We start from the raw sequence: 12,298 nt of genomic DNA, 5'->3' as shown, positions 1-12,298 counted from the left end.
GCATGCATGCATGCATGCATCCTGGGGCTGGGAGAGGGAGAGGGCCTGAACTAGGAACCCGTACACTTAGCCAATATTGTTCAGTGCTTCTTAAAGATAATTAGTTATCAGTGATACTGATGTCACTTGCTACTAAAGGGTCTATCACTGCCATGGTTCCTGGACTTGTCTCTGAGAAAATTCTCAGAGCTCCTTAAAGTAGCCAGATTCATTTTTTGCTGCTTGAAACCAACAAAATCATCTTAATTGTAAAATATAAGATAGGGCCTCATTTTCAGAAACAAATGATAAGCATATACCACAGATATAGCATTCCTCTACATTTAAGTGGAATGTGTATACAAAAGGAACTCAGATTCTTCAATACCGTCTGCCTCAAGTCATTAATTTAATAGATAAACCAATACAAAGGTAAGGCTCAGAGTCCTGACGTCAGACACAAGACCTCAGTTCAATTTCTGACTCTACTGTATTTTATTTTAGATGGGTCATGTTGAACAAGTTTAATTTCTAAAGTGCCATTTCTGCCCTCTAGAAATAAGACATTCACAGGTATATATCCTATTGCTATAACGAACTCTAACCCCTCCACTAACTTAACAAAATGTGGGACACGCTCAACATACTCTGGATGTTACATAACATTAACAACCTGAGATAAGGTAGGAACTTCCATCGATAAAGGCCACCTAATGATCAGAACTAGGAAAAAAAAATGACTCCAGACCCACAACTGAAAAAAATCTTTCTTCCAGACTACTCTATCACCTCCTGGGCCCAACACTCAAAGCCACCTAGAATCTGGTACTTTTATGCTTTGCTCAACTTAATCTCCACCCACTTTTCTTCAATCACTTACCAAATATTCACTGAACTTCAACTATATTTGAAGCATTCAGATAGGAAATGTTAGAAAAGAAAGTTTAAAAAAAAAGTCTGCATATCCAAAAAAGAAAAAGCTAAAAAATAATAAAATTAGTATAGAGCGCCACTGTCTCCTGGAGTTTGGATCAGTAGGTGAAGAAGGTTATGAATGAACAATAAGGAATCTGGAAGGTCTGGATAAGGACCTTGCTTTAAATACCTTACGCTCAAATATCTGCATTAACATATAATGTACAACCAAGCTTGAAAGATCAAAAGTGGAAAAAGAACTGATGCAACCAGGTGGTGGCGGCAGAGGCAGGAGGATCTCTGTGAGTTCAAGGCCTGCCTGATCTACAAAGCAAGCTTCAGGATAGCCTGGGCTACACAGAGAACCCTTCTGGAAATACAAACTAACGAAAAGAGAACTGATACAATGAAGCTATCCCTACCCACACCTGGCATGTATGTACTAGTTCACACAATGTAACGTTTAATAGAAAACTCGAAATTCTCTTTCTGCAGGAAGTTTTCTCTCAGCCTGGCAACTACACTGGCATTTTACTTTTTCTGACATACCCGTACATCTGCCATGTTAACTTAAGGTCCTAGTTTGCTAACTTTCCCTATACTGTACATAATCTTTACCTCAAATGACTCACTTTAAGCTCCATGAAATCAAGATACATATTTTCTTGAAAAACTAAGAATACTTCTGCACACTGGCTTATACATAGCTTTAATAACCATGCATCTCAATAACTAATATCCTACTATCTCATCTTAGTAACATAACACTTATGTTTTTACAATATCAATTTACAAAACTGTACTTTATCTTCTATCAGAAATCATAGAAAACACAAGTGCCTAAGTAATTCTGAAAAGATAATAAGACTCAATATATTTCACTCAAAAAACATCAATTAAAATACAAATGACAGAAATCAAGAAAAAGTAATGGGGGGAAGTTACAAATTCAAGTCGGTCCTGTTTTCTTTGAAAGTAAGCTAAAAGGTGTAGTGGACATAGCTACAATTTCATGGGGAGTGATTGCAGGAAGACAGTGAGTCTAAGGCCAGTCAGGTTACAAAGCAGGACTCTTGTCTTAAAAAAGAAAAAACTGACCATACATATATGTAGGTACACGTATGCATGCATATATGGGTATGTGTGAATGATAAATCATATGATTCATGCAAACCTTGACTTGTGCCTGAATGAAGCTCTCTCTCACAGAAATCTGCCCATAGTTATAATAGGTAATTAACACAGGACAAAAAAATTAGTATATCAGTCATAGCTTTGTGTTAAAAAAACAAAAACAAAAACAAAACAACCTGAGTATCAAAAAAGGCCTGTACTTATAACTCACAAAAGTAATTTAAAGAAATTTATATCACATTTACATAAGATTCTTAGTACAGTATCTTAGATCTAAATATTCGACAAACAGGAGATAGTAAAAACAGTAACCACCACACTACAACATTCGTGAAGAAATGACAGACTGATTAACTGATCACTTGATTTTTTCAACTGACAGTCGTTAGGCAAAAGATAGCAAACATAAGAGAAGAAAACGATGTAAAGACACGTGTCTAAAAGAAACGGCTGAGAGAAAGATGAGATCAGCAAAGACAGCATCATGCTACCAAATGCAGTTTCTAGATCACCTATAGAGAGACGTTCAGAAGGTTAACTCAAAATCAAAGGTTAAGTCAATAACCTCATAAGCAAACTTCTCAAACACAATTCAGCTCTATCTAAATCTGAGACATAAAAGCTAGGCTCTAATTTTTTTTGAAAGATTAAAAAGAAGCCCTATTTTATATTCTACTGAATATGTAATAAAACACCAAAGCGAAATGTGATTAAGTCAAAGCACCAACACAATGAGGTCAGAATTCGAGCAGCCAATCAAAGGCTTAAAGGCATTTCCTGCAATATTAATAGTCAAAAGAGAAAACCAATCACAGAAACCTCCAGCTTTCTTTTGACAGTCAGAGAAGCAAGGGAACCAATCCACATACACCCGTGGTTGACAATAAGGCGGGACTGAAGGTTCATTGAAGAAATTCTTCAGGGTGCAGTTACTATGAACTTCGCACACAAGTAACAACACTCCGGAGTCGTAAACAATGTCAAATCAGAGGAAATTCAGTCTTGGGTATAATTTAACCGCTGGGAAGAAGGAAACAGCATTTGGCAAAAATTTGAACATCTGGCCAAAAATGCAACTGTCAATGCGGACCCTCTGAGTCCTCAAGTTGTAAACAGCCATATCACATGCAACTTCCCCGGACGCTGCACGGGAAGCGCAGGCCCGGAGGCTAGTTCCAAGCACTGGGGCCCCGTCCTAACTCTGCGCAACCAAGGAGGGCCAGTCCCGCAGGCAAAGCCCGCGTACGGTTCAGGGGCTCGCTAAAGCAGAGTCCGGGCCGGAGTTCGCTGCCCGGCCGCAGGGTTGCATCGCCTATTCCCGCGGCACCTCCTCCGGCGGGCAGCGCAAACCATCACCCTCCTAGCAGGGAGATGCATGTTTTGAAAGAGCTTTACTTTTCCTACACCGTTGCAAAGGCAATTTCATGCACACACGAATTTTAAAATGTAACGAAAATATCGCCTAGTCAAAAGACCCCTCTCGACCATTTAATCCCGCTCCCGGGGAGATGTCTACAAGGTAAACAGAGGCCGTACGCCAAGTGCGGCCGGCGCATCCCTGCGCCATTCCCGGTCGCTGCTTACGGCAGGGTCCCCTTACGGCAGCGTAAGCGGCGCCGAGAGCTAATCACAACACTGGGACGCAACAACATGGCGGCCGCGGGCGGGCGCTGCGCCGGCCGACAGGTTTACGCTACTCCGCCGGCGTAGGGTCCGGAGCGCGCAGCGGCAGCGGCGCCCTCCAGCGAGCGTAGAGCGCTCTGTGAATGGCGAGGCCCGGCTGACAAAGGGGAGGGGGGAGGAGGGAAGGGGGGGTAATAAACACTCGAGTCCCTACCGATTCCTCCTCCTTCTCCATCCCGGTGGGCATCTGGGGCACGGCCCGGTTGATGGAGACGCAGTCGTTGAGATCAGGCATGTCCTTGCCGCGGTAGATGGGCAGCGGTTTGGCGGCGTCCAGCGCCCGCGCTCGGAAGGAGAGTTTACTCATTGTCTCCCCGCCTTACAGGAACAGCCCGGGCGGCGGCGGCGGGGCGGGCGGGGAGGGGGGAGCACTCCCGCCGCCTCCTCCACCTCCTTCCTCAGTGCAGCACGGCCGGCCCGCTCCTCCTCCTCCTCCGCACTGCCCCCGGCCCCAGCATGGGCGCCCACCCCGCCCAAAAACAGCCCCCCGCCGCCCGCGGCCGCTTCCACACTCTAGATCCGCCGCTCGCCCGCCCGATCCGCTCCCTGCGCCATGGCCAACATGGCGGACATTACCACAGCGGCGGCGAGCGATCCCGGCAGCCCGCGCGAGAGCGCGCCCCCGCCGCGGGGACGCGCGTCGCCCTCTCCCTCCCTCCCTCCCTCCTTCCTTTCCCTCCCCTGCCTGCCCACCCACTCTCTCCGCGGCGCGGCGCGGCTAGCCAGCCGGCGAGAGCGAGCTGAGTCCCGGTGCCCCTTGGCCGGCCGCTCGGCACGCAGGCGGGGCGGCAGGTGCCAGGTGCTTTCGGCCCCGGCTCCGGAGCAGGCGCCTGTGCCTCCGCCGCGGCCGACTGGCTCCGCGCTCGGCTCCCTCGGGAAGGCTCGGAGCACAGGATCGCCCGCCTCAGGGGGCAGGAGGCGGTCCACCCCCGGGCCACCGGCCTCCACTGGAGCCTGCCTTTAGACAGCTCTGCTCTCCCGGCTGCCTGCTAGCTGATTTCGCGCCTCGGGTTTGCGCATCCCGGGGAGGTACGATAAGTCCGCTGTGTCTGCCTACGCCGAGAGGCACAGCCCTGCTGCGTCTCGCGCTCTGAAAACTTGGGCAGTCCCAGTCCAAAAGAGCTCTCCAGAGCTCTTTTAGGCACCTGAGCGCACCCTCGCCTTCACCAGGAGGATGCTCTTGGTAGACACGAGGGCTCCTAGTTTGAGACTACTACTTGAGGAGTTGCTGGACGCAACAAGCAGACTTGCACCTGTCATCCAAACTTTCTTAATTTGATGCCATGCATTTCTTTGATTTCAAAAACATGCCGGTTCTTAAAGGTTCCACTTGAAATCTCTAATCAAAGATAAATGTGTGTAAAAACAGTGGTTACTGTGATGACTCAAAGAGTTTAATAAAGTTCGGGACTCCAGTTAGCTTGCGTGTTACTGTGTTACAACCAAACTGTTGGATAATTAATAGCAAGAATCGTAAATACTTGAAAGGGAGCCGCAAAGATGATAGTCCAAAAAATGGAAATACTTGAAGAAAACGATGCAGACACACAAGAGTGATGGGAGGTTGATTACCAAATGACATCAATGGACAGTTGCTGTGACAGGTCAAAGAAAATGAGACATTGCTTTGGTCAGAAGTGGTTGGGGAAAACTGCAAAAAGAATCAAATTGACTCAATTAAATACCAGCTACTGTTGACACAAACCTTTTTGTTGCAGTTTCTTAGTCTTTAAGCATTACGTGTTTCTAAGCAAATTCCCACATAGTGCAACAATTTTACCACTTTCTGATCCTTGGAAAACACCCTACCTAGCTCATAAAAGGGTAGATGGTTTGCTAAAGTCCAACAGTAAAACGGATTTCTTTGTCAAGTCTTAATATAGCAAAACCATCTTTCTTCGTTGTCACCCATCATTTTTCTCTATTTCCTTCTCTCCCTGCTTTTCTCTACCCTCCTCCCTCTCTCTCCCCTTTGTCTCTAGCTTTTCCTTCCTGGTTACATCTAAATAATCTAACCAGTCTGTCCAGGGACACTTTGGAACGTTATTCAGTGGCCTTGTGTTTTATGTCCACTTGTTATTGGTAACAACGCAAACAGACTGTGACCCGTTTCTTGTAAGCAACACCTTTCTCGTGCTTGTGGGCATGCCCTGTTCTGAGTGTTACCCTCTGGAGTAGTTCCAATCCTTTGTAAGGAAGAACAAAAAGTTCTCAGAATAGGGGGTGGGGATGGGGGTGCAGATCTGAAAATCAGGGGGAAACAGTGGTTGAAAATAATGAGTCATCCAGACCTTTTATTTAGATGCCCATCCCTTCTCAGGCTCAGTAAAGATAGCTTCCTTCTAGTCTCTGTGCCTAATGTTACACTCAGAAAAAGAAGTGTGAACATTGTGTGTGTGTGTGTGTGTGTGTGTGTGTGTGTGTGTGTGGTGTAGTCCCAAGTAGTTGAAGTCCACTTAATTCTTATTGCTATATACTTCTGCATAGGGAGAAACTCTGTGACTTTTGCTAAAAAGAAAACTGAGACCCAAACATATAACTTGTCAAGTTCCAGTACGAGAGGACCGCAGACCTGGATTCAAATCTGGGTCTATGCTAACTCCAAAACACTTGTTCTCCTAGTCATACAATTTATTATGCAAGCTCTCTGGTTTATTGACCATCCAGATGTTCAAAAGTTTCTGACCCAAAATCAATTAATGAAAGCCTCCAAAGCTAATTAGTGAGAAAGTCTAGCCAATGGGAAGACATCTGCTCTTTCATTTCTCTAACCCTAGTTTCTTACCTTACAGAAAGCAGGCTTCTAGTATGTTTGCTGATAGCTATGACGTTGTATCAGCTACATGAAGAACTTCAGTGCTGCTAACACCATTCTGCTGCAGGTTAGAGTTTGAGTGCCTTCCTGACCTGGCAGCAGGCTTAGCCATTGATGCTAATTTTTCTTTTCATGGCCTACTCAACTCCTCAGATTTCTACCTTTGGTGATCAGAACTTTAGAAACAATAAGAACACCTCAAAGAAACTTTTTTTTTCTAATGTAAAACTCAACCATGAGAATGGCTTTTGCGTCAGAGTTGGTTTGCTGTTGGTCTTTGTTTTGGATGGGTAACAATTTTATCTTCCAAAGTTCCCTTTTCTTTTTGCCTTGTAGGCAATGATTACAGAGCTAAGAACAAAAGAGTTTGAAGCAAATGTCACATTAGCCTTTCACCTGAGAGTCAGTCTGTATTTCCTTAGATTCTAATTCACTGCCTAAACCCAAATGCCTGTTTCACATCTGGAAAGGATTTTTTATTTGTATGAAAATACTATTTATTATAATATTTATTTCTATTTGTTGAGTCCTCTTATTTGTTAGTGCTAAAGACACAGATATCTTTTCAGCGTTTAAAGTAAATCCTCTTAGGAAACTTACCAAAACCTGTTTCAAGTGGTTATGCAACCTAACCTATTCTAATTTCCATATGCAGTGCACATGTATGCGTACAGCCATCCTGAAAATCAACCCACTTCAAATGTGTTCTGGATCAATCCAAATGACAGTCATTTAATCTAGCGAATGTAATATATAAACACCAAGAATTAGAACCAGTTTTATGACCATAAAAATATACAAATAAGTAACTACAAAAAAAAATAGAAATGACATTTTAAGTTTCTAGTTCCCAGTATAATAATCGAGGCTTCCAAATAATAGACAAGTTCCTTTTTTAAAAGAACCTTTAAACTAGTAAACACAGTTGCTATTCAGTGATTTCAGGGTTTTGCAAATGTCACGTTCTTTCTAATTGACTCCCAGTCTCAGCAAACCCAATTGAAAGTTAATTGGGTTGGTATGTGGACTGTATCTCCACCCTTCCCCCCTCTACGTTTCTAGGAATGAACCTAGTACTAATAAAGCTTCCTTGTTCCCCATATGTAATCTGAATGTGGAAGTCTGCATTCATTACAATCAACTGGAATCAATCCTGCAGTCCCAGAGCTCTTGGTGAAGGCAATTCTTGATCATTTGAAAGGTTGGGATAGAGACAGTACTGAGGGGACACATGACAAATGTCTACTTTCACCTCTTCATTTGCCACTGGGAACATGAGACAGTAAATAAAACTCTGTGGCTGTGGCTTAGTTACCGAGCAGCATCTCTTCTCTCAGACCTGGTTGGAATCACAGGGTGCCACCTTGTGTATAAGCTGACAATTTACTTCCCAGCTCCGCCAAGGCTCCAGACAGACTCAAAAAAATAGTCTGCCAAAAATCTCTGCGTCTTATTGACCAGCGAAAGATGAAACAGATTCACTGAAGGAAACAAATTTGAAAATACACATCTCCAGAGAATCTACACCACTTTATTTTAAGACCGGCAGCCCGTCTCATTTATCTCCCCACCCCTGACCGGAAAACACACCCAATGTCCCACATATGGAATAGATTGACCCAGGCTTTTAAGTGGGGAAGGGGGTAGAAGTAATTAAAGCTCTTGTGATGGGCCTAATATTTCTGATTTGGACACTTATCTGTGTTCTAACCTGTGAGTGAGGGAACTACTTCGATTTAATTTCAGGACTTGGAATTCCTTACGGGCATTAGGTTCTATTCAGTGGGCGAAGTTGTGAATGGTCAAATAAGATAACTTCCACTGCTCTTGCTTGAGGAAAAAAATCTCCGCCTTCAGTAGTGCCATGTAGCTAAGGCTCATGGAACCAGCGGGACCTTTTTTTGTTATTTCCAAGAAGGCAATGGAATGAAACTTGGGGCTTGTCAGGGCCCTGTGGGTGTGTTATTGGTTAGGTCTCCTGTAACATGTTCATCTCAGCTCCCTTCCCCGACTTCCCTTACTGGATCATTATTTTCTCAGTCACCCCAGGAAGGTAGCTGGGAAGGTATGTGCATTTATTCATATTCTCCCTCTCCTCCCCCTTCCTGGTCCCCCTGACCATAAACAGGCTCGGAGCACTCAGCTCTCTAGGTCGGAAAGTGTTAGCTGAGAGGACTCCATTGCTAGGAAACCTGGTTTCAGCTATTTTAAATGCTTCTCCCCACCTCTGGTTTTTTGTTTGGTTTGTTGCTGCTGCTGCTGCTGCTGCTGCTGCTGCTGCTGCTGCTGCTGCTGCTGTTTTGCTGTTATCTCCCACAGACAAGAGCTGATGTTTAACATAAAAGCACAGATTTGTGGATGAAGTACTTAGCTGGAATCCTGAGTTAAAGAAAATGGAGAATTGATTTAGTAACGGCAATGCAGTTTGGAGCTAATTGTTGCTGTCCTAGAACAAAACAGCTCATTTCCTATGGTATTTACATATTGAATTCCACAGTGGATAGTCAAGAGGCTGAGAGGAAAGCAACGTTGTATCTCCAAATCTAAAGGCCATTCACTTACCTTTCCTCAGCGGTTAGGGGTGACTTTGCTGGGAAAGAAACAAACTACTGAAATAAAACACTAATGATTTACTTTTTTTTTTTTTCTTTTTTTTCGGAGCTGGGGACCGAACTCAGGGCCTTGCGCATGCTAGGCAAGCACTCTACCACTGAGCTAAATCCCAACCCCAATGATTTACATTTTTACTAGTATACCTATTTCACCTTATTTCAGAAAGAATTTCATGTGGCTTTTGGAGGTAGCTAACATAATGTAGTAGGATGGCATTTGAACTCTAAATTCCTAGCATCATGAAATAAATGTCAGCTTCACAGTTCATGGTTCCCATTATATAATATGATTACTCAGGGTACTTACTGCTGCTCTCAATCAGGATGTCCAGAAGTAACCAGAACAGTTAGATAGTGCAACATTAATCTCAACAGTATCTTTTCAATAGACCTAACAGGGCCCCTTAGTGATGTTTCCTGCAGTGACCTCCCATATAAACTATGAGATTAAAATGAGTCTGGATGGCTGGGGCTATGAGGATGAGCCCATACAGGTTTGAGGGTAAATGGATACTGTGGCCCCAGGCAGCCCTTCAAGAATAGCTTTTTTTTTTTTCCTCTACTGTCTCTGAATAAATTGGACAGAGCTGAAAATTGGGCTCTGTCCTTTTCACCTGAAGTACAGCTCTTCTAAGTGACCACTTACATTCATGTCCCTCCAATGACCATGCTACAGAGCATAAAGTTAGAATTCTTTTGTGGAAAAAAAGAAAAAAAAGAGCTTAACAAGTACCAATACCTTTTCCTTTTCCTCTTGCAGGGAGCTAAGGGTTTGACCTTTCAGAGTTAAGAGATGATTTGACTTTGGATAACTGAGGTAGGTATTGTCATGTCATGTTGGATGGCATCGGGGGATGGGGATGCTGAGAAAGTGTCCTTGTATTTGCCGGGTGTGATGGCAATTCCTGGTTGTCAACTTGTCTACATCTGGAGTGAATTACAATTCAGAAATGGAGGGCACACCTTTGATCCAGAAATTGAGGTTGAAAAATACAGGCTTCTGGCCTGGATCTCAGCATGGAGATTGTGATGTAGAGTGGCCATGTAAAACTTAGACCTTTAATCCCAGGAGACTGAGGCAAGGAGATCTCTGAGTTCAAGGTCAGCCTGGGACGATGTAGAGTGGCCATGTAAAACTTAGACCTTTAATCCCAGGAGACTGAGGCAAGGAGATCTCTGAGTTCAAGGTCAGCCTGGGACAAAGCAAGTTCCTGATCCAGGCATGCTGGTACACACCTTTAATTTGGGCCACACCTTCTGCTAAAGGCCTACTACATAAGGACATTGGAAGAAGGAAGACTCACTCTTCTGCTTGTACCTACTTGCCAGCACATCTCTTGCTACCCACCTCCACCTCCTCAGGGTTCCAGCTTATACAGAAGACCAGCTGAAACAACTAACTTGGTGGGCTGAGTAAATACTAGACTTTCACATCCCACCCACAGCTGCCCACTGTTGGGTTAGTTGGACTACAGACTGTAAATCAGTACAATAAATCCCCTTAATATAGAAAGACATTCCCTAAGTTCTGTGACCTCTATAGAACCCTAATACAGAGGTTCTATACAGGTACTAAGATTGGTTCTAAAGGAGCAGAAGTATAAAGATGAATCTTTTAAGAATCTGAAATTGGCTTAATAATTCACCAGCACCTTCTAATTCACCAGCACCTTCAACTGCTGAAACCCCTCCAGATACTTCCTCTCCTGGGAGCTCCGAGAATATGGAAGGTCCATGGTGAAAACTATATTTCAAATTTAAAGAAGCAAATGCCTTTGATCATCTCAATCCATCAATTGTGACTGGCAACGAATTAGGTGACCCAGCATATGAAATTTTCTACAGTTTGAGGGAAAAGAAGGAAAATGATTTTGCTGGCTTGTTGCTCTTAATACCTCTGGATAAGTTGACAAAGGAAAAGAATGAGCTGTCTGATAAAATCAAATGGCTCAGGATGCAAATAAACAATCTAAAGGTTTCTAAGTGTGCCCTTGAAGAGAATCTAATCTCCAGCAGCCATAGAACTCAGGTGGCAGAAAATCAGACTGAAGCCCTCATTATAAGATTGGCCAAATTACAGCAAAAATTCAAGTCTGAGCCTCAGAGGGTGTCAGCAGTTAAAGTACGGGCATTAATTGGCAAAGAATGGGATCCTATAACTTGGGATGGGGATGTGCGGGAGGACCCTATTGACACTAAGAACTTTGAATCCTCAGATTCTCAAGGGTTTACCTTACCTGAGGATGTGGTACCCTCAGCCCCGACCCTTGAAATAATGCCTTTTTCACATGAGGCAATTAATCCCTCAGAGTCTGATAAACCAAGCAGAGACTTTCTCTGAAGAAAATGCAGGGCAAGACAATACTGACATTCCTCAAGGCCCAACAATAGTTTCCTCCAGACCTATAACCAGACTCAAGGCAAAGCAGGCCCCTAGAGGGGAGATAGAATGTGTGGTCCATGAGGAAATATGTGTGGGAGTGGATTTTAAGGGTGTAGGGTAATGGTGGAAGGAACATAAAACTAGGTCAGGCTGAGTTTATTGATATGGGCCCTGTGAGTTTCTAGGTTCCCATGGTTAAAAAAATTATCAGAAGTTTGAATGGTTAGTTGAAGCGTTTCTCAAACGATGGCCTACTGAAAAGGAGTTGGAAATGGCTGATATTCCTTGGCTTAGAGTTGCTGAAGGGATTTTAAGGCTCAGGGAAATTGCAATGCTAGAGTGGATATGCTGTATAAAGCCTAATCCTCCACAATGGGAGGCCCAGAAGATATGCACTTAGGGAATTCTATAGGATGCAAACTGCTGAGAGGGGCACCAGCGCATTGAGTTTTGTTCTTGCCTTTTTCCTCATGCTTGGAGATGCTGCTGCTCAATTGGATGAATTAAATGCAATGGGTTTAATTGGGCCCAGAGATAGCAGGAGCCAGGTGGCAGTATTGGATCACCAGAGACAAAGTGAACATAGTTATTATAATGGGTCTCATAGACAAAACAATGTTTATAATGCCATAGCCCTTAGTGGTCAGCACAGGAGAGGTGAGATTTATAATGGTATGACTCGAATGGACCTTTGGTGCTGGCTGATCAGTCATGGTGTTTCCAAGCATGAAATAGATAGGAAGCCTACTGCATATCTGTTTGATCTGTATAAGCAGA

The 12,298-nt window shown here is 43.9% G+C and overlaps 1 protein-coding gene across 4 annotated transcripts in view; it reads right to left on the bottom strand.

Moving 5' to 3' along the window:
• Epc2 (enhancer of polycomb homolog 2) overlaps positions 1–4,351 on the bottom strand; it is a 100,187-nt gene extending 95,836 nt beyond the window's left edge. For 3 of the 4 annotated variants that reach the window (XM_063284106.1, XM_063284107.1, XM_006234155.5), the window contains exon 1: positions 3,866–4,351. In XM_063284106.1, the coding sequence (XP_063140176.1) occupies positions 3,866–4,018 (153 nt within the window). In that variant the 5' untranslated portion in view covers positions 4,019–4,351. The remainder of the gene's footprint in view (positions 1–3,865) is intronic. The other variant, NM_001108581.1, reaches the window with a different exon arrangement.
• Positions 4,352–12,298: the final 7,947 nt, after the last annotated feature.

Source organism: Rattus norvegicus, chromosome 3, assembly GCF_036323735.1.
Source record: "Rattus norvegicus strain BN/NHsdMcwi chromosome 3, GRCr8, whole genome shotgun sequence".
NCBI lineage: Eukaryota > Metazoa > Chordata > Mammalia > Rodentia > Muridae > Rattus > Rattus norvegicus.
Note: the sequence above shows the minus strand (reverse complement) of the source record. Positions and strands in the feature narration are given on the sequence as shown.